The sequence below is a fragment of the Sarcophilus harrisii genome, chromosome 1 (genome assembly GCF_902635505.1).
Source record: "Sarcophilus harrisii chromosome 1, mSarHar1.11, whole genome shotgun sequence".
Classification (NCBI taxonomy): domain Eukaryota; kingdom Metazoa; phylum Chordata; class Mammalia; order Dasyuromorphia; family Dasyuridae; genus Sarcophilus; species Sarcophilus harrisii.
In genome coordinates this window covers 15,908,449-15,932,734 of record NC_045426.1, presented here as the reverse complement: position 1 = coordinate 15,932,734, position 24,286 = coordinate 15,908,449, and the positions used below count along the sequence as shown (strand labels likewise).

Below are 24,286 nucleotides of genomic sequence, written 5' to 3'. Positions count from 1 at the left end.
TGTCTCCCTCAAACATTGCTAGCAATTAGGCAAAAAATATCAATACTCTAAAGACTTTCTCTTATTTGTAACCCAGACCTAGTTAAGATGCCATAAATCATTCCCATCATTATGAAACACATATGGTAGAAATAAAAAGCTGAAACACCAGAAATGACTTTAAGAAATCATTTATATTTATCTTGTAAGCACATTTTAAAACATACAATATAGACAATTTCTTCTGCAAAAACATTTTTGAATCGACAAATTCATACAAATTAAGTGAGAAATTACACAGTGATGTGGCATTTTAAAGAACTTAAGAAGTCACTTTGAACTTTTACTAGTTAATGTGAGCTTTACACATTTTCTCCAAACTGCTTTGCTCTTTTAAGGGAAAAAAATGCAAATTTCTTTCCCAGGTGCAAAGAAAAGAGCTGGTATTTTTAATGGCACCAAATTGCTTTCCGTTTGGACATATGTTTTTGTTATTAAATGAATGCACAAAGGAACATGTGAGTGTAGAACTTCCCTTCCCCCCCAAACAGATCATAACCAATGATGAATTTCACATGTCAAGGGTCACACAGCTACAAAGTATCAGAAGTAGAATTTTAATCTAGGTTTTCCCCAGACCATACTCTGCGTCAGGTACAGCTTTTATTTAGTATAAGTTTTTGTCGTCTGTACAATTAGTAATCAGATCAATGATTCTTATTTTACATACTTCGCAGACTGTGCCAGTTGTATTTCCTATACATTATACTCCATAATTCTCCAAGCCTCTACATAGATCATTACCTGGGCTTAGAATGTGTTTCCTCTTCATTGTTGTCTTTAAGTCCTCGGCTCCTACCAAGGCTCAGAGTTTAGAATATCTTTTACTATGATGACTGTACTCATCCCCAGTTTGTTAACTATCTCCACCCCACTTGACTATATTTATGTGGGTGTTTGAATGTAATTTGTACGGTCAGACTCTGGACTTAACTCTCCCAATGATCCTCAGTATTATTAGGTTGGGTTCCAAGAGAATGACTTCCATTATTTCTCCCCGAGAGTTCTAGGAGTACTCTTAAGGGGCAGTAGAATTCTTTTAATGTGATGACTTAAGTCCCAATCTGATGTGTTTCCTCTGATGTCGTGACCAGTTATTTGCCCTATAAAAAGTGCAAGTTGATATCTCGTCAGTGTTTTCGTTGTTTAGATTGTGTCTGACTCCAACCCCATGGACTATGTTTTCATGGGGTTTTCTCAGGAAAGGTTTTGCAGTAGTATAGTATTGTCTTCTCCAGTGTGTCCTCATTTTGCGGATGGGAAACTGAGGCAAGTAGAGTGTAAGTGACTTGCTCAGTCTCACGGCCAAAGAGCATCTGAGATCTTTCCTCTTCTAAGCCCTGTGCTGAATGTGGTTCTCCACCCAGTATCCCCCTACCCACCCAGCTGCTCCACCTAGTGTCCCCTCACCAGCTGCTCCACCCAGTGTCCCCTCACCAGCTGCTCCACCCAGTGTCCCCTTCACCAGCTGCTCCACCCAGTGTCCCCTCACCAGCTGCTCCATCCAGTGTCCCCTCACCAGCTGCTCCACCCGGCTATCCCCTTGTCTCCTCCACATATCGATGCCATTGATTAGAGCTTCACTAATAATTTAGCCAGTTGAATAATGCTAATTGTCAACCAATTAATAGTATTTAGCTTTTACAAAGGGATAGTTGCTGAAAAGATAAAATTGAAACATCCCTTTGAACCAGGGGCGTACTTAACCCTCCACCACCCTGGTCCCCCAAAAGTAGACTCCAGCGGTATAAAATGGTTATCCTGAGAGTCTGCTTCCAAACATGGTGCTGCCAGTTGGTGATGTTGTTTTCTTGCCTCACTGCCATGTTGGATACAGCAGGTTACTTCTTGGGGCTGCATTGACTCCTCATCTGGCGTGGTTACAACAGGTTCTGCCATAGACTTTCATCAGTAAACCTCCATGCCTCCACAAATTATTTAAATCTCATCAGGTTGTTCCTTCTCCAGTGCTGCTTCATCTAAGCATGGAAAGAATAGACAAAATGGACAAAAGAGATATAGGTGACATGTAGCTTAAAGGCCATGTGGTGGAGAAGGTAGGGGAGGAGTTTCCCCACCCACTGTCTTACAGCTTTTTTTCATTCAGACTGTCAAGAAAAAAGGTGAGTTGCCTGGTTAATGCCAGTGTACACATGATCCTGGCTTAGCAGCCTACCAAACCTTTTCCCACCACCCCCACTCAGTGCACAGACCAGGAACAATCAGAATACCTGTACATGCTCTGAAATGGAGACCACTCCATAACCACAACCCACTTTCAAGAGAAGTCTCACCAAATAACCACATGGGTATCCTGTGGGCAGATCCTATTTCAAAAGCTTCTAGGACTGGGCCATTGAGGGCCAGCCCCTTGTTAGAACTAGCTACTTTACTGCACATTTTGTTTCTCCCCAATAGAATAACCTAGTTAAAGAAAAAATATTGTTTTTGTCTTTATTTCCTTAGTGCCTAGTCCACAAGTAGTTGCTTAATAAGTACCTGCCAAATGAAGGAAGGAAACATAAGATGAAATTAACAGTTAGACAATGGAACACCAATCGTTTCTGCAACCAGAAAATGCAGTATTTAACCCCTATCTCAAAAAATTTATCTCATCATCTATTCATTATACAAACAAGTCTGATCTTAATTTCCCTGTGGCATAACCAGTTCAAAACATCCAACTTTGCCTTCCTATTGAAGTTGACCTAGCTTCCATACCTCCTCTTTTTGGAATTAACCATCAAATATTTATCAAGATCTATTCTAGAAGATTCATTCCTAAGACCATGTTTCTGAGCATGTTCATATATTTGTTTCCAATTGCAACTGGAAACCTATAAAGTCAAGTCAGCGTGGCTCTCTAAGCATACGTAGTTCCTGATGATTGATTCAACATATTTCTTCAAGGTTTTATTAACCCTGTCTACATTGTGCCAAACCCCTTCTCATTTATGTTCTCTGTCTGCAATGGGCTCTTTAATACACTTTTCACATTTTTTGAAACCCCTGCTTGCCTAACAATCTATTTTTCTCAGGAGCCGATTCCCACGATGTTCCTCTTTTTTGGTCTTGTTTACATGTCTCTTCTTTGTGGCCCTGCGTGCCATTTTTGGTTATCACATCTTCAGTGGCACCATTATTTGGGTCATGAATGTTAGTTGGCTTTGTTTGTGTATTTTTAAAAAAGATTTTCACAGCTTCTTCCGCAGTCTTTCTCTTGACATTCTATACTTGTCATCAACTGTTTCTGCAGCTAATTATTTCTCCAGAATTACCTTATGTTTCTACTGGCAGTTTCCCAACTTTTAAAGACATACTGATAAAGACTGCTGTTTGATTCAGCTGTGCCGCTCAGTAAATATGCAGAATCCGAGCAATTCTTATAAAACATAAGATCATTGAAAAATGACAATTCTTTCCAAAATCATTTCATGTCAAATCATGTCAAAGAGCCTACCAGTTTAAAATCTTCTTAGGAACAGATGAAGTGTTTAATGATGATTTTCTGGAGATTGTTTGGTACCTCAACATCAGCTGCATATTGATTTTTGTTTTCTTGCAAAACTTTCAGGTAAGCAGTGGTCTTGCAAAAAAAAAAAATAACAACAACAACAAAACAATTCTTGATAGTGCAAAGTTTCATCTGGCAACTCATCATACTTGTGACCATATTCAATCAACATTTTCATTGCAGCAGTCTGAATGTTAATTCATCATCAGTAATACTGCCTGCTTTTTCCTGAAGGATAAAACCTAACTGTCAATATGCAGTCTCGATGGACAAAAGATCTTGTGGTGCTTTTAGAAGAAAATCACAAGAAGTTAGCCTGTCACATGTGCCACTGGGTCAATACAAGAGTTTTATTCCTGTCCTCAATGCTTCCCTCTAACAGATTTTTGCAAGTCTTAATAGCCTGTTCAGTAGTTCAAGCCTCAGACAAATCTCTTTCAGTGGTACATCTTGACTTAGATACATCCTTTGACATCTTTTTATCATGTTTATCTTTTACAATATTTTAATGTTTTGATATCTTAACTTACAAGTTAGCTAGCCATTTGAAATTTCTTAATTTCTAAGAGGTCAACTGAGGGAATAAATACCCACACAGAGGAAGAGAGTACCTCATATTTTTGAATACAACTTTCTATGTCCCTATACTTAAATTTCCTCCAAAGTAGCATTTATCCCTAGATTACAAAGGTTCTTCTGATAATGTTTTGTTCCACAGTGGCACTGCCTCTGGAAGGAAAAAATCAGTAGCCTGCTAAAAGGATGATCTTCTACAGACTCATGCCTGACACTCTCCTTCATCCCCAACTACTTTTGCTAGTCATTCTTCTGGAATGCCTTCTCTTTCTCCTGATGGTCTCTCAGACTTTCAGATTCATGCTTGATGGTCACTCTGCTGTGTTGTTTAGCATGTGGATGGAATGAAAGAAGTCAAAAATGACAAGATTCAAATTGTGCTTCCAGATCTCCTAGATGAAGAGCCTGTGATTCCACCTGTGTGGCTATAATACTGCATTAGGTTTTCTGCCAAATACTCAATGCTCTCTTAGCTGCATGGTTTTTTTTTGTTGATGCGGGCAAAAACAACTGACCGACTCACGAGTGGTTTGTTCTATGATACTTGTATTTAATTGATATTTCAGTAAAGGAGGCAGAATTATTAAGGATCCCAAAAGAGGAATCACTTGCATTTTAGGGACAGAAGATACTGATAAGAAGTGAGCCAGGTGGAAATACCACTACATCAGCATGATAAGTATCTAAAGTTCCTTTTGACAATTCTGATATGAACAGGTTTTTGTAATTTTAACAGCCTCATTCACTAGCCCAATCCCTAGATCTGTATTTACTGCCAGCTTTAAGCTGTCATCAGATAGACACTATAGCACTTAATTTCACAAGCCCAGATGATGTTTTGTTTTGCGTTTAGTAGCAGCTTTTCAAATGTAGGTGCTGAAAAAGTTTCAGCAAGCCAGGGAGAAGACAGACTTTTGGGGGCAGGCTCTCCCCCTTTTGATGGTGCTGAGAAATACTCAACTCTTAAAGAAGAGGCAGGAAGCTGCTGCACCTCATCCCTGCCTGAGAACCTTGCCCTTCTCTGGGACACACTCAAAGCAAACCTACAGTAAGGCCCTCAAGAGGATGTGGCAGATGTGGCGTGGCGCCTGCCATCCTATTGAGGGATTTCTGGTTGGCTACAGGCTTATTCTCTCTGAAACCCTATCTTTGGTGAGAAGGGGGAGAGAGGCTTTGAGATGTGTGGTGGGCACAGTCCTATTTAATAATGTCTTCGTCACTGAAGACCTGCTCGTGGTGGAAGCAAAGCTTGTGTCAGCATATGGAAAGTGTGCTGGGAATGGCTCAGCCTACTGAAGGTGAAGACATTTTGATTACGATACGCTTACTCTGTGAGGAGATAGGAGACAGTGTTGCTCCAGAACACTGGGAAGATAGGATCCAAACTGCCTGAGAACATTCTGGCAATGGTGGGCATTCTTTCTGTGGAACTCATTCTCACGTCAGAACAGGGAGAAGTGGAGGGACTTGTGGCGTCATCCGTGCCCTTGGAGGTCATCCCAATCACTGTGGGTTTGGGCTTTCTGAAAGCAAATCTTCGGTAAGAACACTGAGCTGATGCAGCGTGTGCAGCACTAGCCTTACTGTGGGCTAATATTTTTTTTTTATTGCAGACCAGCTCATTGTAGAAGGAAAATGCATGTCAGAATGGAGAGAGTGTGCTATAGATGCCATAGCCTATTGAGACTGTTTTGGCTAGGGCACACTTAACTCTGTTTGGAAGTAAATCTTGTGTCAGAGCACTGAGAAGACAAGAAACCTGAGGCAGGAGAAAGCTCTCTGAGAACACTCTGCTCCTTGTGGAAGCAGCTCTTGTATCTGAACATGGAGGGGACAAGGTACCTGCTATAGGAGAGACGCTCTCTGAGAACACTCCCATTCCTACAGGATCACTCTCTATCAAAACAGTTCTTGTCTCTGAATTTGGAGAGGATGCAATACCTATGGTAGGAAACACTCAGAACATTCTGGATACTGCAGTCTCACTCTCTGTGGAAGCAAATATTATCTCAAAGACAAAGAAAACACAGTACCTGGAATGGGAGATAATCTCTCGGAGAAAACTCCTGCAGGTTCATTCTCGGTTAAAGCTGCTCCTGTCTCTGCAGAGGAAGGGAACATGATACCTGTGGAAGGAGACATGCTCTCTGAGAACATTCTGGATACTATAGACTTGCTCTCTGTGGAAGCAAATATTATTTCAAAACACAGAGAAGACACAATACCTGATATGGGAGATAGTCTCTCAGAGAATACTCCCATTCCTCCAGGATCACTTTCCACCAAAACAGCTTCTGTCTCTGCACAGGAAGAGAACGCAATACCTGTGGAAGGAAACATGCTCTTTGTGAACCTTCTGGATACTATAGACTTGCTCTCTGTGGAAGCAAATATTATTTCAAAACACAGAGAAGACACAATACCTGATATGGGAGATAGTCTCTCAGAGAATACTCCCATTCCTCCAGGATCACTTTCCACCACAACAGCTTCTGTCTCTGCACAGGAAGAGAACGCAATACCTGTGGAAGGAGACATGCTCTCTGAGAACCTTCTGGATACTATAGACTTGCTCTCTGGAAGCAAATATCACAAAACCAAGAAAACACAATACCTGCTAACGGAGATAATCTCTCCGTGAATATCCCCATTTCTACAGGATCACTTTCCCTCAAAGAAGCTTCTGCCTCCGAACATGGAGGGAATGTGATACCTGTAGAAGAAGACACACTCTCTTGAGAACATTCTGGATACTATAGCTGGAAGCAAACATTATCACAAAACAGAGAAAACATAATACCTGCTATGGGAGATAATCTCTCTGTGAATATTCCCATTCCTGGTGCATCGTTCTCCCTGGAAACAGCTTCAGCTTCCAAACACGGAGGGAATGCAATACCTGTAGAAGAAGACACACTCTCTGAGAATGTTCTGGATACTACAGGCTTGCTCTCTGGAAGCAAATGTCACAAAACAGAAAACACAATACCTCCTATGGGAGATAATCTCTCCGTGAATATCCCCATTTCAGGATGGTGGCTTTCACTCAAAGCAGCTTCAGTCTCTAAGCAGGGCGGGAATGTAATAGCTGTGGAAGGAGACATACACTCTGAGAACATTCTGGATACTAGAAACATGCTCTCTGTGGAAGCAAATATTATCAAAAACAGAGAAAACACAATACCTGCTAAAGGAGATAATCTCTCCGTGAATATTCCCGTCCCTGCAGGCGCATTCTCACTTGAAGCAGCTTCTCCCTCTGCAGATGGAGGGAACGGGATACCTGTGGGAGGAGATCCACTCTCTAAGAACATTCTGGACATTACAGGTTTGCTCTCTGTGGAAGCAAATATTATCACAGAACTGAGAAAACACAATACCTTCTATAGGAGATAATCTCCTCATCAGCATTCCCAATCCCGCAGGCTCATTCTCACTTGAAGTGGCTTCTCTCTTTGCAATACCTGTGGAAGGAGACACGCTCTCAAGAATATTCTGGATACTACAGGCTTCCTCTCTGTGGAAGCAAATATTATCACAAATCCAAGAAAACACAATACCTTCTACAGGAGTTAATCTCCTCATCAGAACTCCCATTTCTGGAAGATTGCTATCCTTCGAAGAAGCTTCTTCCTCTAGACGTGGTGGGTCTGTATTACCTGTGGAAGGAGACACGCTCTCTGAGAATATTCTGGATACTACAGGCTTCCTCTCTGGAAGCAAATATTATCACAAATCCAAGAAAACACAATACCTTCTACAGGAGATAATCTCCTCATCAGAACTCCCATTTCTGGAAGACTGCTATCCTTCGCAGAAGCTTCTTCCTCTAGATGTGGTGGGTCTGTATTTCCTGTGGAAGGAGACACGCTCTCTGAGAATATTCTGGATACTACAGGCTTCTTCTCTGTGGAAGCAAATATTATCACAAATCCAAGAAAACACAATACCTTCTACAGGAGTTAATCTCCTCATCAGAACTCCCATTTCTGGAAGATTGCTATCCTTCGAAGAAGCTTCTTCCTCTAGACGTGGTGGGTCTGTATTACCTGTGGAAGGAGACACGCTCTCTGAGAATATTCTGGATACTACAGAATTCCTCTCTTGGAAGCAAATATTATTACAGAATTGAGAAAACACAATACCTTCTATAGGAGATAATCTCCTCACCAGCACTCCTATTTCTAGAGATTCCTTCTCTCTTGAAGAAGCTTCTTCTGCCTCTGAAAGTGGAGGCCCTGTGATACCTGTGGAAGGAGACACACTCTCTGAGAATATTCTGCCTACTACAGGTTTGGTCTCTGTGGAAGCAAATATTATCACAGAACTGAGAAAACACAATACCTTCTACAGGAGATAATCTCCTCATCAGCATTTCCATTTCTGGAAGATTGCTATCCTTTGAAGAAGCTTCTGCCTCTAGATGTGGAGGCCCCATGACACCTGTGGAAAGAGACACACTCTCTAAGAATATTCTGGATACTACAGGTTTGCTCTCTGTGGAAGCAAATATTACCACAGAATTGAGAAAACACAATACCTTCTATAGGAGATAATCTCCCCACCAGTACTCCTCTTTGTGAAGCTTCGTTCTGGTTTGAACGAGCTTCTTCTTTCTTTGAAGTGCCCGTCACACCTGTGGAAGGAGACACACTCTCTAAGAATATTTTGGATACTACAGGTTTGCTCTCTGTGGAAGCAAATATTACCACAGAATTGAGAAAACACAATACCTTCTATAGGAGATAATCTCCCCATCAGTACTCCTCCTTGTGAAGCTTCGTTCTGGTTTGAACGAGCTTCTTCTTTCTTTGAAGTGCCCGTCACACCTGTGGAAGGAGACACACTCTCTAAGAATATTTTGGATACTACAAGTTTGCTCTCTGTGGAAGCAAATATTACCACAGAATTGAAAAAACACAATACCTTCTATAGGAGATAATCTCCCCATCAGTACTCCTCCTTGTGAAGCTTCGTTCAGACTTGAAGAAGCTTCTTCTTTCTTTGAACATGAAGTGCCTTTCATATCTGTCGAAGGAGACACACTCTCTAAGAATATTTTGGATACTACAGGTTTGCTCTCTGTGGAAGCAAATATTACCACAGAATTGAGAAAACACAATACCTTCTATAGGAGATAATCTCCCCATCAGTACTCCTCCTTGTGAAGCTTCGTTCTGGTTTGAACGAGCTTCTTCTTTCTTTGAAGTGCTTGTCACACCTGTGGAAGGAGACACACTCTCTAAGAATATTTTGGATACTACAGGTTTGCTCTCTGTGGAAGCAAATATTACCACAGAATTGCGAAAACACAATACCTTCTATAGGAGATAATCTCCCCATCAGCACTCCTCCTTGTGAAGCTTCATTCAGACTTGAAGAAGCTTCTTCTTTCTTTGAAGTGCCTGTCCCACCTGTGGAAGGAGACATGGTCTCTGAGAATATTCTGGAAACTACAGGGTTGCTCTCTGTGGAAGCAAGTATCGTCACAGAACATAGAGAAAACAAGATACCTGTTGTGGGAGATAATCTTTCGGCGAATACTCCTGTTCCTGCTGGACTGCTTTCTTCAACAGCTCTTGTCTCTGAACATGAGGAAAATGAGATACCTGTGTCAGGAGACCCCCTCGCTGAGAATATTATGCATACTACAGGTTTACTCTCTGTAGAAGCAAATATTGTCTCAAAACATAGAGAAAACAAGATACCTGTTGTGGGAGATAGTCTCTCTTGGAAGACTCCCATTCTGGCAGGACCACTCCTTGTCAGAGCGGCTTCTATTGGTGGACATGGCAGGAATGCAATACCTATGGAAGGAGACATGGTCTCTGAGAATACGCCAGTTACTGCAGGATCACTCTCTGTGGAAGCAAAAGTTATCCCAAGATGTAGAGAAGATACAACAGGTGAGTCAGGAGAGGTGTTCTCTGATACTATACTGGATACTATAGGCTTCCTCCCTGTGGAAGCAAATAATGTCACAAAACACAGAGACACAATACCTGTTGTGGGAGACAATCTCTCGGAAAACACGTCAGGTACAGCAGCATCACTTTCAGATGAAGTGGGACGTGGAGGATACATGAAACCTGTGGCAGGAGACACACTCTCTAAGAACATTCTGGATACTACAGGCTTGCTCCCTGTGGAAGCAAGCATCGTCTCAAAACAGAGAGAGGACACCATACCTGTCCTAGGTGACAATCGTTCCGAGAACACTCCAGATGCTTCCGGATTGTTCTCCGCAGAGGTAGCTCTTGTCTCAGAAGAGGGAGGGTACACAAAACCTGTTGCAGGAATCAGTCTTTCTGGAGACAGTCTGGATACTTCAGGATTGTTCTGTGTGGAAGCAAACCTTATGCCAGAAGACTGAGAAGCCATCATAAGTGTGGCAGGATCCACAAGCTCTGATAATAGTCTGGTTACAGCAGAAAGCCTCTCAGAAGCATCAAATCTTGTCTCAGAACTCTGAGAAGAAAAGAGACTCGAGGATGGAATCAGTCCTCCAGTCTCTGTAGCTTTGCTTTCTGTAGAATCAGATGTGGTCTCAAAATACTGAGAAGGCAAGAGGCTTGTGGTAGGAGTTAGGCTCTCTGAGCACAGTCTGGCTATTACAGGTTTGCTTTCGGGAGAGGAAGATCTTATGTTAGAACACTGAGTGGTAAAGAAACTTGTAGATGGAAGAGAGATGTTTTCTGGCAAAAGTCCAATTGTTGATGAAGTCTTGCTTTCTGCTGAAGCAAGTTTTGTTTCAGAACACAAAGATGGGACAACACTTGTTGATGAAAACAGTCTGTCTGAAAACAGTTCAGTAACTACCGGCTTCCTTTCAGGGGAAGCACCTTCAGTGTCAGAATATTCAGTTGATGAGATGCTGATGGGTGAAGAGGGTCTGTTTGGGGGCCTTTCAACTACTACGGGTTTCCTCTCAGGAGAAGTATATCCAGTCTCCGAACATTCAGTAGATGAAATGGTGATGGGTGAAGATAGTCTCTGGGAGAACAAGCCAGTTACTACCGGCTTGATCTCGGGAGATATGCACCTGGTGTCCGAACTTTCGGAGGAAAAGATGTTGGGAGGTGGGGATGTTGTCTCGGAGAACAAGCCAGTTACTACTGGCTTGCTCTCCGGGGATACGCACCTGGTGTCCGAACTTTCGGAGAAAATGTTGGGAGGTGGAGATAGAGTCTCGGAGAACATGCCAGAAACTCCTGGCTTGTTCTCTGGGGAGGGGCAGCGAGTCTCTGAACCCTCAGGGGCCAGGATGCTCGGGGCTGAAAAAAGTGTCTCTGAGAACATCCCACTTCCCGTGGGCTTGTTCTCTGGCGAAGTGCACCTAGACTCCGGGCCCTCAGGGGCCAAAATGCTGGTAGCTGAGAAGAGTGTCTCGGAAAACATTCCACCGACCATGGGCTTGTTTTCTGGAGAACCACAACGAGTATCTAAACCACATTCACTAGACAAAACATCTGGGGCTGGAGACCCTGTTTCTGAGAAGATCCCACTTACTGTGGGCTTGTTCTCAGGAGAAGTACATCTGGACTCTGAACCTTCAGAGGCCAAGATGCTAGTGGATGACAATAGGGTCTCTGAGAATATACCCCTTCCTAAAGGTTTACTTTCCGGAGACACACACCTACCATCAGAACAAACAGAAGACAGAACATTCGACGACTGACGCATTCGTTCTAACAGTTCGCTGATCACGGGCTTCCTTTCGGGGGAAGCGCCTCCCATGTCTGAATATTCGGTAGATGAAATGCTTATGGGTGAAGATGACCGCATTGGGAAAAGTCCAGCTACTATGGGCTTCCTTTCTGGGGAAGCGTCTCCATGGTCAGAGTACTCTGTAGATGAAATGCTGATGGGTGATGAGACCCTCCCCGAGAAGAGTCCTGTTATTACAGGCTTCCTCTCTGGGGAGGCACAGCTGTTCTCTGAACTTTCTGAAGAAAAGCTACTCTCATCTGGAGAGAACCTTTCCGAAAACATTTCTGCTACTACAGGTTTGGTTTCTGGAAAGAAAGTGCTATTCTCAGAACATTCGGAAGACAAGACAACGGTGGTGGGTGAAACTCTCCCGGAGAGCAGTCCGGCTATAACTGGCTTCCTCTCTGGGGAAGGGCAGCTAGTCTCTGAACCCTCAGAGGACAAGACGATGGTGGTTGGTGACACTCTCCCAGGGAAGAGCCCAGTTACTACTGGTTTCCTCTCTGGGGTATTGACCTCCGAACACTCCGAAAATGAGTTGCTCATGTCCGGGGAAATTCTTCCGGGGAATATGTCACTTACTATGGGCTTTCTGTCCGCACAAAAATAGCCGGCTTCCGAGCCCTCAGAGGAGATACTTATAGCTGGAGAGTGTATCTCTGGGAACAAGCCAGTTACTACTGGCTTGCGTTCGGGGGAGGCGCAGCTAGCTTCCGAGTACTCAGTGGAAGAGATGCTGATAGGTGGAGATAGTCTCCCAGGGAGGATTTCACTTACCACAGGTTTCCTCTCTGGGGAAGCATATCCAGTATCAGAATACTCAGTGGATGAGATGCTGATGGGGGGGGATAATCTATCGGGGATAATTCTGACTATTATCGGTTTGATGTCGGGAGACTCACATTCGGTGTCGGGACATTCAGCAGATGAGGCATCTGGGGCTAGAGATCCCGTCTCTGAGACCACTCCAGTTACTACTGGCTTGGTCTCGGGAGAAAGGCGTCCAGCCTCAGGACATTCAGTAGAGGAAACACTTGGTTTTGGTGAGCCCGGCCTGGAGTCCACTCCACTTACAACAGGTTTCCCTTCCAGGGGGACACATCTGGTCTCCTCCGCACGTTTCTCGGCCGGGACTCCTGGGGCTAGAGTCACGGGCTCTGAGAGCGCTTCGCCTACTATAGGCTTGCTCTGGGCGGAAGTACCTCTAGCCTCAGAACATTCAGCAGTCACAACAACTAGGGATGTAGGGCCGGTCTCTGAGAGCTTTCCACCTACTACTATAGGCTTGCTCTCAGGGGAAGTACACCTCGTCTCTGAATCCTCAGAGGTCAAGATGCTGGAGGTCGGAGACACGGCCTCTGAGAGCACAGCGCCTACCAAGGGCTTGCTCTCAGGGGTGATACATCTGGTCTCCGAATCCTCTGAGGCCAAAATACTCGAGGTCGGAGATACTGCCTCTGAGAGCAAGCCACTTACTACTGGCTTGCTCCCAGGGGAAGGACATCTAACCTCAGAAACCTCAGAGGAGGAGGTGCTGGGGACGGGAGGGACTGTCCCTGATAACATTTCGGTGACCACAGATTTGCCTTTGGGGGAAATAATACACTTAATTTCGGGACACGGGGGGGATGAGACACCAGGGGACGAGGCCGCCGCCTCTGACAACATTTTGGCTACTACAGGCTTCCTCTCGGGGGAAACGCTCCTAGTTTCCGAACGCGCATCAGACAAAACCGCGGGGGCTGCGGACCCTCTCTCTGACAACACTTCAGGCACCACAGTCTCTCCTTCGGGGGAACCAGTAACAGTTTGGGGACACGGGGAAGACAAAACATTGGTGGGGGGGAGGACCTTTTCCGATAACACTTGGGCCGGCACAGCCTTGTCACCTGAGGAAACGCTAGTTTCTGAAACCTCAGAGGACGCGGATTTTGTGTCGGGAGACGCGCGGTCCGCACCGACACTCGCTACCGGAGCCTCGTCCTCCGTCAAAGCCGATTCTGAGTCTGGCCGCTTAGAGTCCGAGCTACCCGCGCCAGGAGCCCCGCTCTCTGACTTCACGCCCTTTCCCGCAAGCTCGCTTTCGGTGGCAACGGCCCCGGCATCGGTTTCCACACTCTCTCCTACCACTTCAGTCGCCACCGGCTCACCCTCTACAGAAGCGGGCCCTTTGTCGGATCGCTCGGGCGACGCGCGATCCGTGTCCGCATCCCCGCTCTCCGCAACTACATCGGTAACTTTACGCATGCTCTCTGTCGAAACGCATTCGCGCTCAGCCCCCGGAGTAGACGAGGTACTTGCAGCGCTAGCCCCGGGATCTGCTAACATCTCGGGCGCCGCGAGCTTGGGCTCGGTTACAGCTAATCCCGTCTGGGAACTCTCAGCCCTCTCCTCTTGGTCCCCCAAACTGATGTGCACAAATTTATTTTTGCTCTCTACCGGCCATCGGATAGACTGGGCTGGCGAGGCTCCCCGCTCCACTCCGACGCCCGCATTATCTTTCTTTTCCTCCTCTTTCTTACTCTCCTCACTACCTGACCCCGTCTCGGGCTGCTTCTCCGACCTAGGGACCACTTTCCTTTTGGAGGCGCTCAGGCCCGCCTGCGGAGAGAGGGGACGCTTCTGGGCTCGGGAGGGCTCGGGCTGGAGCCGCTGGGAAGACATCTCCTCTAGATGCATGCCTTCCACCATCTGGAGGAGTTTCTCCATGGCTCGTGGGTCTGTACTTACAGCCAAAGAAGACCGCGGTGGAACAGCTGAGCGAACGCCCGGGGCTGCTGGAGACTTACAGGTGCCGGCAGATGGATTCCGGTCCGGGGGCCACTAGCCAGCGCGCAGCCCAAGATGCGACTGACTGCTGAGGAGCTCAGTGCTGAACCTAGCATCCAGCGGCTGATGAATTCCTGCAAGAGCTCCAACATCCAGCGCAGCCACTGGTGGTTGCGAGGCGGCTCCGCCCAGTTCTGCAAAGACGCAGCTGCTCTGAGGGAGGGGGGAGTAGGGGCGCAACCAAGTGGCCGACCGACCCCCACCGCAGCCCTCTCTCTCTCTCTTTCTCTCTCTCTCGCCTACAGAGCCCAACCACCTTGCCCAGGCGGGGGTGGCGCCTGGCCAGCCCAGCCCCCTCCCGGGCGGACACCTGACACTGGGGCTGCTCTCGAGCCTCGAGATCTCGCTCCTTGGGACCTCCGGTGAGAGCCCGGGCGACGCTTCCCAACCGCTCGCATGGTTTTATAGCGCACACAGTGTCCTTTGAAATGGCACCTTCCTGCCTCTAAGGAATATGCTCGAAGCACTGGGTGAGGGAGAGGCGGAAAGGGAGCCCAAGCACGGGCGCACGGGGTTTGCCGCGAGCTTCTGGCTCGGCAGTCGGGAGCCCGGAGCCCTGGGTTCGAATCCCGACTGCCAGTTACTAGCAGGGAGGGGTCATTTTCCCGCGGCTTCTCAGAGAAGGCTTGGGGACAACAGATGATCGCCAAAGGCCGTTCCGCTTCGAAATCCGTGTCCCCCCAAGCAGAACCGAAGGGGCTCGGACGGCCAGTTTTCAGAGTCCGCTAGTCGCTAAGTCACAATTCTTGAATCGAGGAAAACCGTCTCACCCCGGGCCCCTTCCTAGCTTCCCGGATTTTTTCCTCTTTGTCTCCTTTCCACACAAAAGTAACAACCCGGGGACTTTTTTTCTTTTTTTACTGTCTCCCCTGTGTGCATTACTCTTCCCCTCCTCACCTTTGCTTCCTGACTTCTTCCATCGACACCCACTTCCTAGAAGCTTTTCCAGCCCCACTTCCTCCCCCACACTCAGGACCTTCCCTCTGAAATTCCATCCCCATTATCTTGCATGGGCACAGGTTGTTTATCCCAGGATCCCAAGGAAATCTCCTTCAGCTGGCCAATTCCTTGAGGGCAGAAGCTTTTGACCTTTCTTTGTATGCCCAGAGGGAAGAACTACCAGGTGAATAGTAGGCGCATAATAAATGCTCACCGATTTAACTAAAGTTGTCACCATTAACCCTGATTCTCGGGGCTGGAATGTTAAAAGTAAACTAGGTAAAGGGAGAAAAGAGAAATGTCATCTAACTGGAAGTTATTAAAGCCTTTCATTTCAGAAAATGTTCTCATTCCACGGCATGATTTGACCCTACCTGCTGCAGACACGCCACACAGGGATCTGGGTAGCTAGAAGGCCAGACCTGGAGTCAGGACCAGGAATTAAAATCCGATTTGGAACACCTACTCTCTTTGGGACCCTGGGCAAGGTACTCAGTCTCAGTTTCCTCACCTGTAAAATGGAAAAATAAAAATAAAGACGGGACCTATTTCCCAGGGTCATCATCAAGATCAAGAGAGAGAATCTTTATAAAGCACATATCCCGGTAAGTGCTTAATAAGTGACAAATAACCATGGTAACATCCTAAGCAGCGTCTGGCACGCAGTAAGAACCATATACATGTTAGCTATTATTACTATTATCGTCCCTTCAATTATATTCAGTAACATTCAAACTCTGTTAAAGTAGGTGTTTGCAGTCCTCCTTAATCCCAATGCCTTCTAAGATTTTGTAAATATATATATATTTTCACATGTGTGTATGCACATACATACGTGTGTAGTGTTTGCCTGTTATTTCCTCCACTGTAAGCCCCTCAAGAGCAAGGACTTTTCCCCCTTCTTTGTATTTCCTGCGCTTAGCAGAGTGTCTGGCATATAGTGGGTGCTTGTTCAATGGACTAGAATGAGGATTATAGACAGTATCCAGGAATTCTGGGCATGTGGTAGACTGGACATTAGAAACATAAGAACCTCTTATGCTATTTGTTATCATTCAAATAAGATTAATTTCCAGGATCTGGAGAAGCATTCATGGTCTAGGCTGAAAGACATCTGTCCCACTTAAGGAACATCAAACAGGCCAGTTTATTCAATACTGCTACTACAAAATACAAGAAGGTGCTAATCAGTTCACAAGATAACATGGGGGTGATTCTATTCTCCCCTATCCAGGCTCCCCTCTTGTTCAAAATGTGAAATCAATACTCAAGTCAAATACTGACAACATGAATGTGATCAGGGACACTGTCAATTAAAATTTTGGCTCAGTTGTCAGTTATATATTTCTTCATGAGGGAAATTTCCAAAGTTCCCTCAATGCTGGGCTTAGGAATCCTGGACAGAAAAAATTAAAGTGGGGGCGGAGATGGGGCAGGAAAAGAGGGTAGCAAACAGCAAAGGACCCCATGGAAATTTCACAGAGCTCCTCGATTGGGATTTCAGAAATTGCTTTCTTACTCGCCTTTGGACTTGTGAGGGGGATGTTGTCAGCCATCAGTTTAGGTCTAGATGGCACCAAAGAGACAGGTGGAGCCCTAGCCATCGCAGATCAGTGTGCCCAGATCAAGTGAATTGAGGAAAAGAAGGAAGGATTCAGTTTTCATAACAAAGAAACCCCCACTTCCCCCCCAAACCCCCATCTGCAAGATTTAACCAGAAAAGTGCTGCAGAAAGAGCTGCATTCCTTATTCATTGTAGACACATAAAAATCCTGAGACCCCTGCCCCCAACCCAAGAAGAAGGGGCTCCCGGTGCTTTCCAGTTTCCAAAACCTTCCCTCCCCTCACCTTTTCCTCCCCTTTGCCCTTTTCCTTTCTTCTTCAGGGAGGGCCCACTGCTGTGGTGACTTAATGAATGTGGAAACAGTGTAAAGGAGTGGAGATGGGAGGAGAGGAGGAAAATGAGAGAAGAGAATGGGAGCGAGAAGGGGGGAAGCTTGCCAGGTGCTAGCTTTATACATGTGAGTGCACCTGTGGGATAACTCTTTCTTGCCACAAGATAGAGTTTGATTACAAAAGTAACTGCGAAATCTCACAGTTGGAGAGCATCTCGGAGGTCGTCTAGTTCAACCCACGTCTGAGCAAATAACATACCAGACCTGGGGTCATTCTTTGCCTCCAAACTTGGAGGATTCTCTCTCCTTCCCCCGCCCCCTCTCCAGCCACTCTTTGGGTAGCTCTCATTGTTAGGAATTTCCCCCCAGATTCAACCTGAATAAGCCTTCTGACCACTTCTGCCCCTTCGTTGCTCCCAGTCCTACAGTTTGCTATTTTGATCTTATTTAGACATTACTATTTCTTTGAAAACAGGAATTAATATGTTGGAGGGTTTTTTTTTTTTTTTTTTTTTTTTTTTTTTTTTTGACATCCAGGTCACAGAGTTGATTTTTAGCTTTAGTTTCTTAAGTCTTTTTTTTTTTTTTTAAATTTTGTTTTCTCAGGTCTCCTAAATCTTCCACTAGCTCAAATAAAATTTTAAACTTAGGTTTACAATTGGACATTTCATCCTACTACTACTTTTTTGGTTAAACTCAGCCTTTTATTTGAGCATATTCAAGCCTGTTTGGATCTTGATTCTGATTTATCCCTGCTTGCTTCGTGTCATCCAGAAATTTGGTAAGCATGCCATCTCTATATTTGGGCCCCCATAGAATATAAACTCCTTATGAGCAAAGATGGGTTTGAGTTAGTTAATTTTCTTACTGCCTGGAATCCAGTAGGATGAATCAATGCTAGTTGAATGAATGAATATGAATGAATGAGTGAATGAATGCAAGTCATCGACAAAAATGCAGAATAAGAACTGCACCAGGGTACCCCCTCCAGGCTGACAATAACTTCCACAATCTGGGGAGGCCCTTTTGTTTGGCCCACATTTGTCTACATGTATGCCTTGATTTTCTTGGAAGCTCCTGTAAAATGCCTCCATAAAATCCAGATCTGTTTTGTCTGTGGCTTTTTTCCAGTCTGGTTAACCTAGTCCAAAGCCGGGCTGAGGTAGTGGCCCTTGTCACTTGAACAAACATTTAAGTGCTTTTTTAATATTCCAAGAATTATTGGAGGCACCGAAGGAAGCACAAAGAGGAATGAGGACTCCAGTGCTGAGACTCCAGTAGAGGAAATGGATGTGCTCCCCCACCCCACCCCACCTCCCCCCAATCAGTATAATGCAAAAGGAAATGCTGGGGGTTATCTGAGAGCTGAACTGGACCTGCAGCTTCACGTGCACCTGGTTCATTTTAACATAATTTATTCCATTCCAAATGATTAAAATATTAGGCTGCCTGTTCCATTAGGGCATGATCACTTTTTTTAATTGAATGTTTTTATTGCTACTTGTTTTTATATCACTGTCACTTTCCAACAAATCCTGGCTCCTATATAGAATTCTGCCTTGTGAAAAAGATCAACTGTGGACGAAGTATGCTTAACTAGAGTTTTATTATGAGGGTGAGAATTATCAATGGAAAAGAAGAGAAATGTAAAAGGGACAAAAGGCATCAATAAAATGTTTAAAAAAAAAAAAAACAGTTAAGACAAATCCACAAATTGGTTGTATCTGATAAGCTATGCAGAATTCCACTGATATACAGTCCATAGCTTCTCTTTCAAGAGAAAGAAAATTATGTCTCAGCATCAGCCTCCCAGAATCAAGACCAGTCATTCATTATATTAATATGAATTCTGATATCGTGGGGGTTTTCCTTTACATTTACATTTTGTTCTCAATTCTATTTTTTTTCCACTTCAGTTCACATTGTCTTTCCCTGTTTCTTTGAATTCCTTCTATTCATTCTTTCTTTTGCGCCATATGATTTCTTTCCTTTTTTATTAGGAACTTGGTAAATATAAAACATGATCATTTCCTTAAATAAGGAATAGATTGTAGATGACACCATACACCTGCATCGTACATGGCTTGTTTGATTTAATGTACATGCTATGTTTAATATGGTAAGTCCAATTCTCTCCTGCTTTCCCTGTGCCCTTCTGAACTACTTTTTGCTATCTTTTTTTAAAGTAGATTTCTATTGATATCTTTTGTTTTTATGTCGCCTAGATTTCTCCCCATCCCTCCCCTTCTCTTCTAGAAAGCCATGCATTATAACAAAGAATGCTTCTAAAAAGAGAAAAAAAAAATCAATCAATATACCTAATATGACATTATACTTAATATTCCACACTTGTGGCTCTTTTATGTATTTTAAAATGTTTTATTCACGCTCCATTTTTCATTTCTTTTTTTCTTGATACAACTATCAATACCTTCCCATTCCTTCCACAACTCCCTGCCTAATAAATAAAAACCCCAAGCCTATAAGAAGAAAGCAGAATCAAGCAAAACAAATTCACATACTGACACTGACTGTAGAAATATATGTCATTCTTTACCCTTAGAATGTCACATCTCTCCCATGATTTGGGAACTATGTTTTTCATCAGCTTTTTGAAATCATGATTGGTCATTGCAATGATGAGAGCTGTTTTTTCATGGTCATCACATAAATTATTTTCCAAATTCAATTCATTTGAGTCTTCCCAGATTGGCTCAACTCTGTCCATTTCTTGATGTGACAATATTCCATTAACTCCACTGGCCATAATTTGGCCAGTCATTCCCTAATTGATGGATACTTATTTTTTTTCTGACATTTTTTTTTAACAATAGAAAGTGCTGACGTGAATATTTTGCATATTGTGGGATATATGCTCAGCAGGGGTAATGCTGGAGCTAAAGATATGAACAGTTTAGCAACTTTGAATTTCCAAATTATTTTTCCGAATGGTTAAATCAATTCACCACCAATGAATCCACTAATGGTGGATTACTACAACAATCACTTTTTGATAGGTTACTTAACTCTTTCAGGACTGGTGTTGGGGTTGGGAGAATAAAACAGGAGCGTACTGAACATTTATATCATATGTTGAAACAAAATCAATAAAAAAATTTAATAGTGAATTTCAAATTCTTGCCAGGGATCAATAAACCTCCACCTCATGGGTTTATGGTTTTCAGAATCCATTTAACAATTAGGATATTTGCCCATTTCCAATCTTTGAAAGCCCAGAATCAGAAACTTAGATTTGGAAGGGACTTCAGAGGTCACTGCATTCAATCCGCTCATTTAATAAAGATGAAACAACTTGCCCAAAGTTATACTGATAATATCTAAGGCAAGATTCACATTCAGGTCTTTCTGATTCAACTTTACAACTTGGATGAAATTGACATTATTTTCAATTCTCAACTCAAGCATTGTTCTGCTTCAGAAAGAAGAAATGTCTAAACTGAGAGTCCCTTCCTGCTCCCAGACATGTCACTTTAACACAAGACATTTTGAAGTGATGTTTACAGGATTTTTGAAGTAGGATAATTTTCAATATGCTCAAACATAGGTACATAAGTCAGGGTATAATTAAAGTTAACATTTTGCTTCATCAATTCAGAACAATAGTCACTTAATCTTGGAGAATCATAGATTTTGTGGTTTCAAGAAAAGGATTCTTCAAAATTATAACTATTCTTCTGAACTAATGAAGCAAAATGTTAACTTTTTAGATTGCTTTTATGCCTAAATGCTCCTTAAACTTTTGTTGATACCTGATGAATTCACACTGTCCTCATCCAGCCTTTGCTTAAAAGCTTTTGATGAGGAAGATATAGTATCTGAAAATAATATTTTCCCTACCTTGACCTGAAATATTTCTCTGCAATTTCTATCCCTTCAAGTGATCTAGGACAAGTATACAACAAGCTGAATCTCACATGCCAGAAGTTTGAGGAATCTTCACAAAACAATTGTGGGACCCCTAATCTCTAGTCATCTGGAAAACTTAATCTCTTCCCTTTTTTCCCCTCAATCTAACTCTTAGAATGATAAATATTAGGCCAGTATTTGGAGGAATATACATGTGAGTATGGCCAGAGGGCAGGGGAAAAGAGAGCTAATCATGTTTCAAATTAAGACTATCTCTGATCTTTAAATAAAATACTTTCAGGCTGTCTGTACTTTGGCTTTTTTCATATTTTCATTCATACATTCATTATTAACTTCACTTAACATAGGTTAGCTAGACTAATTCAAGTTGACCACTCTTAATTATTAGACTCCACCTTCACCATGAAGAAAGTGGGGGAAAAGGGATAGTCCCCCATGAGACAATTTCACTTGCATTTGCCACTTTTGTAACTTGTTGGTCTATAGAAAAACGTCTTTTTTTGAATTGACACCTTTAGCTAATCTAGTTAAAATTTCCCATTTTGGGGGATTGGAGTGATCAAGGAACAAAATGTGCTTCAGGGTGAGAGTGATGACTTTTATTTTTTTTTTAATATCCAAATCCAAATGGATTATAGCTCAACATATGCAGAAAGCATTTGCTTTTGAGCAACGAAGAGCCAGTTTTCCCTTCCAACCTCTAGTTTCCATCCCTAATATCAATGTAGGAACTTTATGGAAATAGCAATCTAAGGAAATGTGCCTGTAGCACCACTGGAAAATAGAATGAGATCATTTGGACTTTAGAGAAGAGAGGATAAAAAACATACCTCCCTTCTTCCCTGTAAACACCTCACAAGGAGACCAAAAAGCAAGAAAAGAAAATGGCCAAAAGCGACTAGGGAATTAATAATCACTGACACCCCTCCCCTCAAAAGAACCCATTTTCTACATTGTGCAGCTGTATGAGGCCAAAGGGTTATTTGGGCTCAACCTCTGTTTACTACTTTCCCACCCCTTGTTCCATCTCGGTAGAAAGTTAGCTCCCTGAGGGCAGACACCGCGCTGCTTCTCTGGCACCCAGATATGTGCTTAATGTGTACTTAAAGCTGTAGACGGAGACACCGCGGACATGGAACAGAAGCCCGACCAGGCCGAGAAATCGCTCTGAAATCCCTGTGAACGGGAAGCAGTCACACCCCAACGGGATGGAGATTCCTCTGAAAGAACAGAACATCAGGACTCCCCTCACAGACTCAAGTGGAAAGGGAAGGGGGCGCCCAAAGGAACAACGAGTGCAGCAGATCAGAAGGGAATGCACATAACGGCAAAGCCCCAGCTCCTGGGATGGGCGCTCTTCTGACGGACGCTTCTGGGCCAGGTGGAGAGCAGTTGGGCAGAAGTCGGCACGGGCCGACAATTCAGCGAACGCCAGAGAAGCTCCCGAAACACACGAACGAGACACAACAGTGACCTCTGAGACAGGCCACACCGCCGATGCCCCTCCGGCCCGATGCCCCTTTTCCCCATCTCCCCATCTAAGCGTCCCTGCCCGGTCTCCTTTGCTGGGCTCAGCCCCGCCCGTGCCTGCCCAGGCTTCCAACGGGCTGCACTCGGGCCTCTCGCGGGCCCTTTACTTGTCCCTTCGTTCTGAGCCTCCCTTGCTACCTCCTCAGCGGCCCCGAGCCCTGACCGCGGCCCAGCGTTCTGCCCCATCCCGTTTCCGCCCTTCTGTAGCGCGCCACGACCCCCCAGCTGCCGGGGCTTACTCTCGCCCCGACTCCCAGAGCTCTATTTCCGGACACTCAGCCTTGCTCCGGCCGGGGGCCGGCCTGCTCACTTCCCCATCCGCGGCCAGACTTTTCCCTTCCCACTCCCGGAGCCGTCTCTCTCTCCGGCGGCCCAGACGGAACCCCCCGAGGGCCGGAACCCCCCAGGGCCGGAACCCCCCGAGGGCCGGAACCCCCCGAGGGCCGGAACCCCGCCAGGGCCGTCTCACGCGGGGCCCGCCCTCGGTAGAGAGGTCGCCCCGGAGCCCCTTCTTGCCCGAGAAGGCCCCGGCGCAAGTGCAAGGGCTCCCCAGCTCATTGCTGCCGAGGCTGTTACCTTCGGACCCCATCGCCACAGCGTCCCTAGCAGGCCCCCCGGCCTCGGCTCCTCTCTCCCCGGGCCGTTCTACGGCCCCTCCCTTACCCTCCTCCCCCACTCAATTAACGTCCAGCGGCTTCCCACAGCGTGGAGACTCAAGCACCTGGGGAGCCCGGGGCCCGTTCCCCTCTCCCGCCCCCACCCCGCAGGCCGTCTCCGGCCTCGGGACCCTCGGCCGAGCCGCGCCGGCGGCCCAGGAGCCCCTCGGGGTCCCCGCCTCGGAGGGAAAGCGGCGGGAGCTCGGGACGCGCCTTTCCAGACCCCTCCCCCCCACTCCCGAGGGCGCCGTGTTCACGCAGATTTCATAGCCCGCACTAATTGTACAGGAGCCGGCTTTGGGACGGCGGAGAGCGGGGCCAGGGGGAGGGGCTGGGCCTCTAAAGCGCCCCGCTCTGACAGACCGAGGACACGGAGGCACGCTGGCTCAGGGTCACGGGGCCAAGAGGACCTTGGCTGGAACCTAATTTTCTGGATTCCGGGGCCCACGGCCCAGGAGGGGCGCAGTTTTTGGCTCTCTCTGGACCCTCCACAGGGTTCCCATAGCGTCTCTATGGAAAAGCCCCGCGGGGCAGAGAGCGGGAGGACCAGGACCGCCCTGCGGTTGGGAAAAGGGCGGGAAGGTCAAGGCTGCGGCTGCTCCTCCCCCTTCCCACGCCAGGAATCGGAGGGAAGCCTTAGAGCCGGCCCAGGACCCTCGGCCTCCAGCTGAGAGAGGGGGAGGGGCCCTCCTCACGAAAAGCGCGGGCAG

The 24,286-nt window shown here is 45.4% G+C and overlaps 2 protein-coding genes across 8 annotated transcripts; one reads left to right on the top strand and one right to left on the bottom strand.

Moving 5' to 3' along the window:
* Positions 1 to 523: 523 nt before the first annotated feature.
* Positions 524 to 16,268, bottom strand: LOC100929045. Of its 7 annotated transcripts, XM_031952820.1 has the most exons (23): positions 10,318 to 16,268; positions 10,132 to 10,218; positions 9,838 to 9,936; positions 9,643 to 9,714; positions 9,448 to 9,543; positions 9,255 to 9,350; positions 9,056 to 9,157; positions 8,863 to 8,958; positions 8,670 to 8,765; positions 8,474 to 8,572; positions 8,275 to 8,376; positions 8,080 to 8,178; positions 7,884 to 7,982; positions 7,690 to 7,788; positions 7,510 to 7,593; positions 7,314 to 7,412; positions 7,119 to 7,217; positions 6,930 to 7,028; positions 6,744 to 6,842; positions 6,553 to 6,651; positions 6,355 to 6,453; positions 6,163 to 6,255; positions 524 to 2,018 (listed from the first exon to the last, which is right to left on the bottom strand). In XM_031952820.1, exons 1-23 carry the CDS (start codon positions 14,546 to 14,548, stop codon positions 1,978 to 1,980), a joined length of 6,285 nt encoding a protein of 2,094 aa, XP_031808680.1. In that variant the 5' UTR covers positions 14,549 to 16,268; the 3' UTR covers positions 524 to 1,977. The 7 variants fall into 7 exon arrangements, with proteins under 7 accessions (XP_031808680.1, XP_031808698.1, XP_031808691.1 ...); XM_031952838.1 differs by lacking the exon at positions 6,355 to 6,453; XM_031952831.1 differs by lacking the exon at positions 6,744 to 6,842.
* On the top strand, positions 14,684 to 23,846 carry LOC116422812 (basic salivary proline-rich protein 2-like). The gene is made up of 2 exons (XM_031962547.1): positions 14,684 to 15,030; positions 22,772 to 23,846. The coding sequence occupies exons 1-2, from the start codon at positions 14,684 to 14,686 to the stop codon at positions 23,844 to 23,846; spliced, it is 1,422 nt and encodes a 473-aa protein (XP_031818407.1).
* The last annotated feature ends 440 nt before the right edge of the window (positions 23,847 to 24,286 follow it).

Excerpts from the sequence above, each read along its gene's own strand:
- LOC100929045 (XM_031952820.1), bottom strand. The coding sequence starts at position 14,548 with ATGGAGAAACTCCTCCAGATGGTGGAAGGCATGCATCTAGAGGAGATG. Across the intron at positions 8,573-8,669 it reads GAGATTATCTCCTATAGAAG|GTGTCATGGGGCCTCCACAT; the intron begins GTATTGTGTTTT and ends CTCTTTCCACAG. Across the intron at positions 7,413-7,509 it reads GAGATTATCTCCTATAGAAG|GTATCCCGTTCCCTCCATCT; the intron begins GTATTGTGTTTT and ends CTCCTCCCACAG.
- LOC116422812 (XM_031962547.1), top strand. The coding sequence starts at position 14,684 with ATGCGACTGACTGCTGAGGAGCTCAGTGCTGAACCTAGCATCCAGCGG. Across the intron at positions 15,031-22,771 it reads CTCGCTCCTTGGGACCTCCG|GTGGAGAGCAGTTGGGCAGA; the intron begins GTGAGAGCCCGG and ends CTTCTGGGCCAG.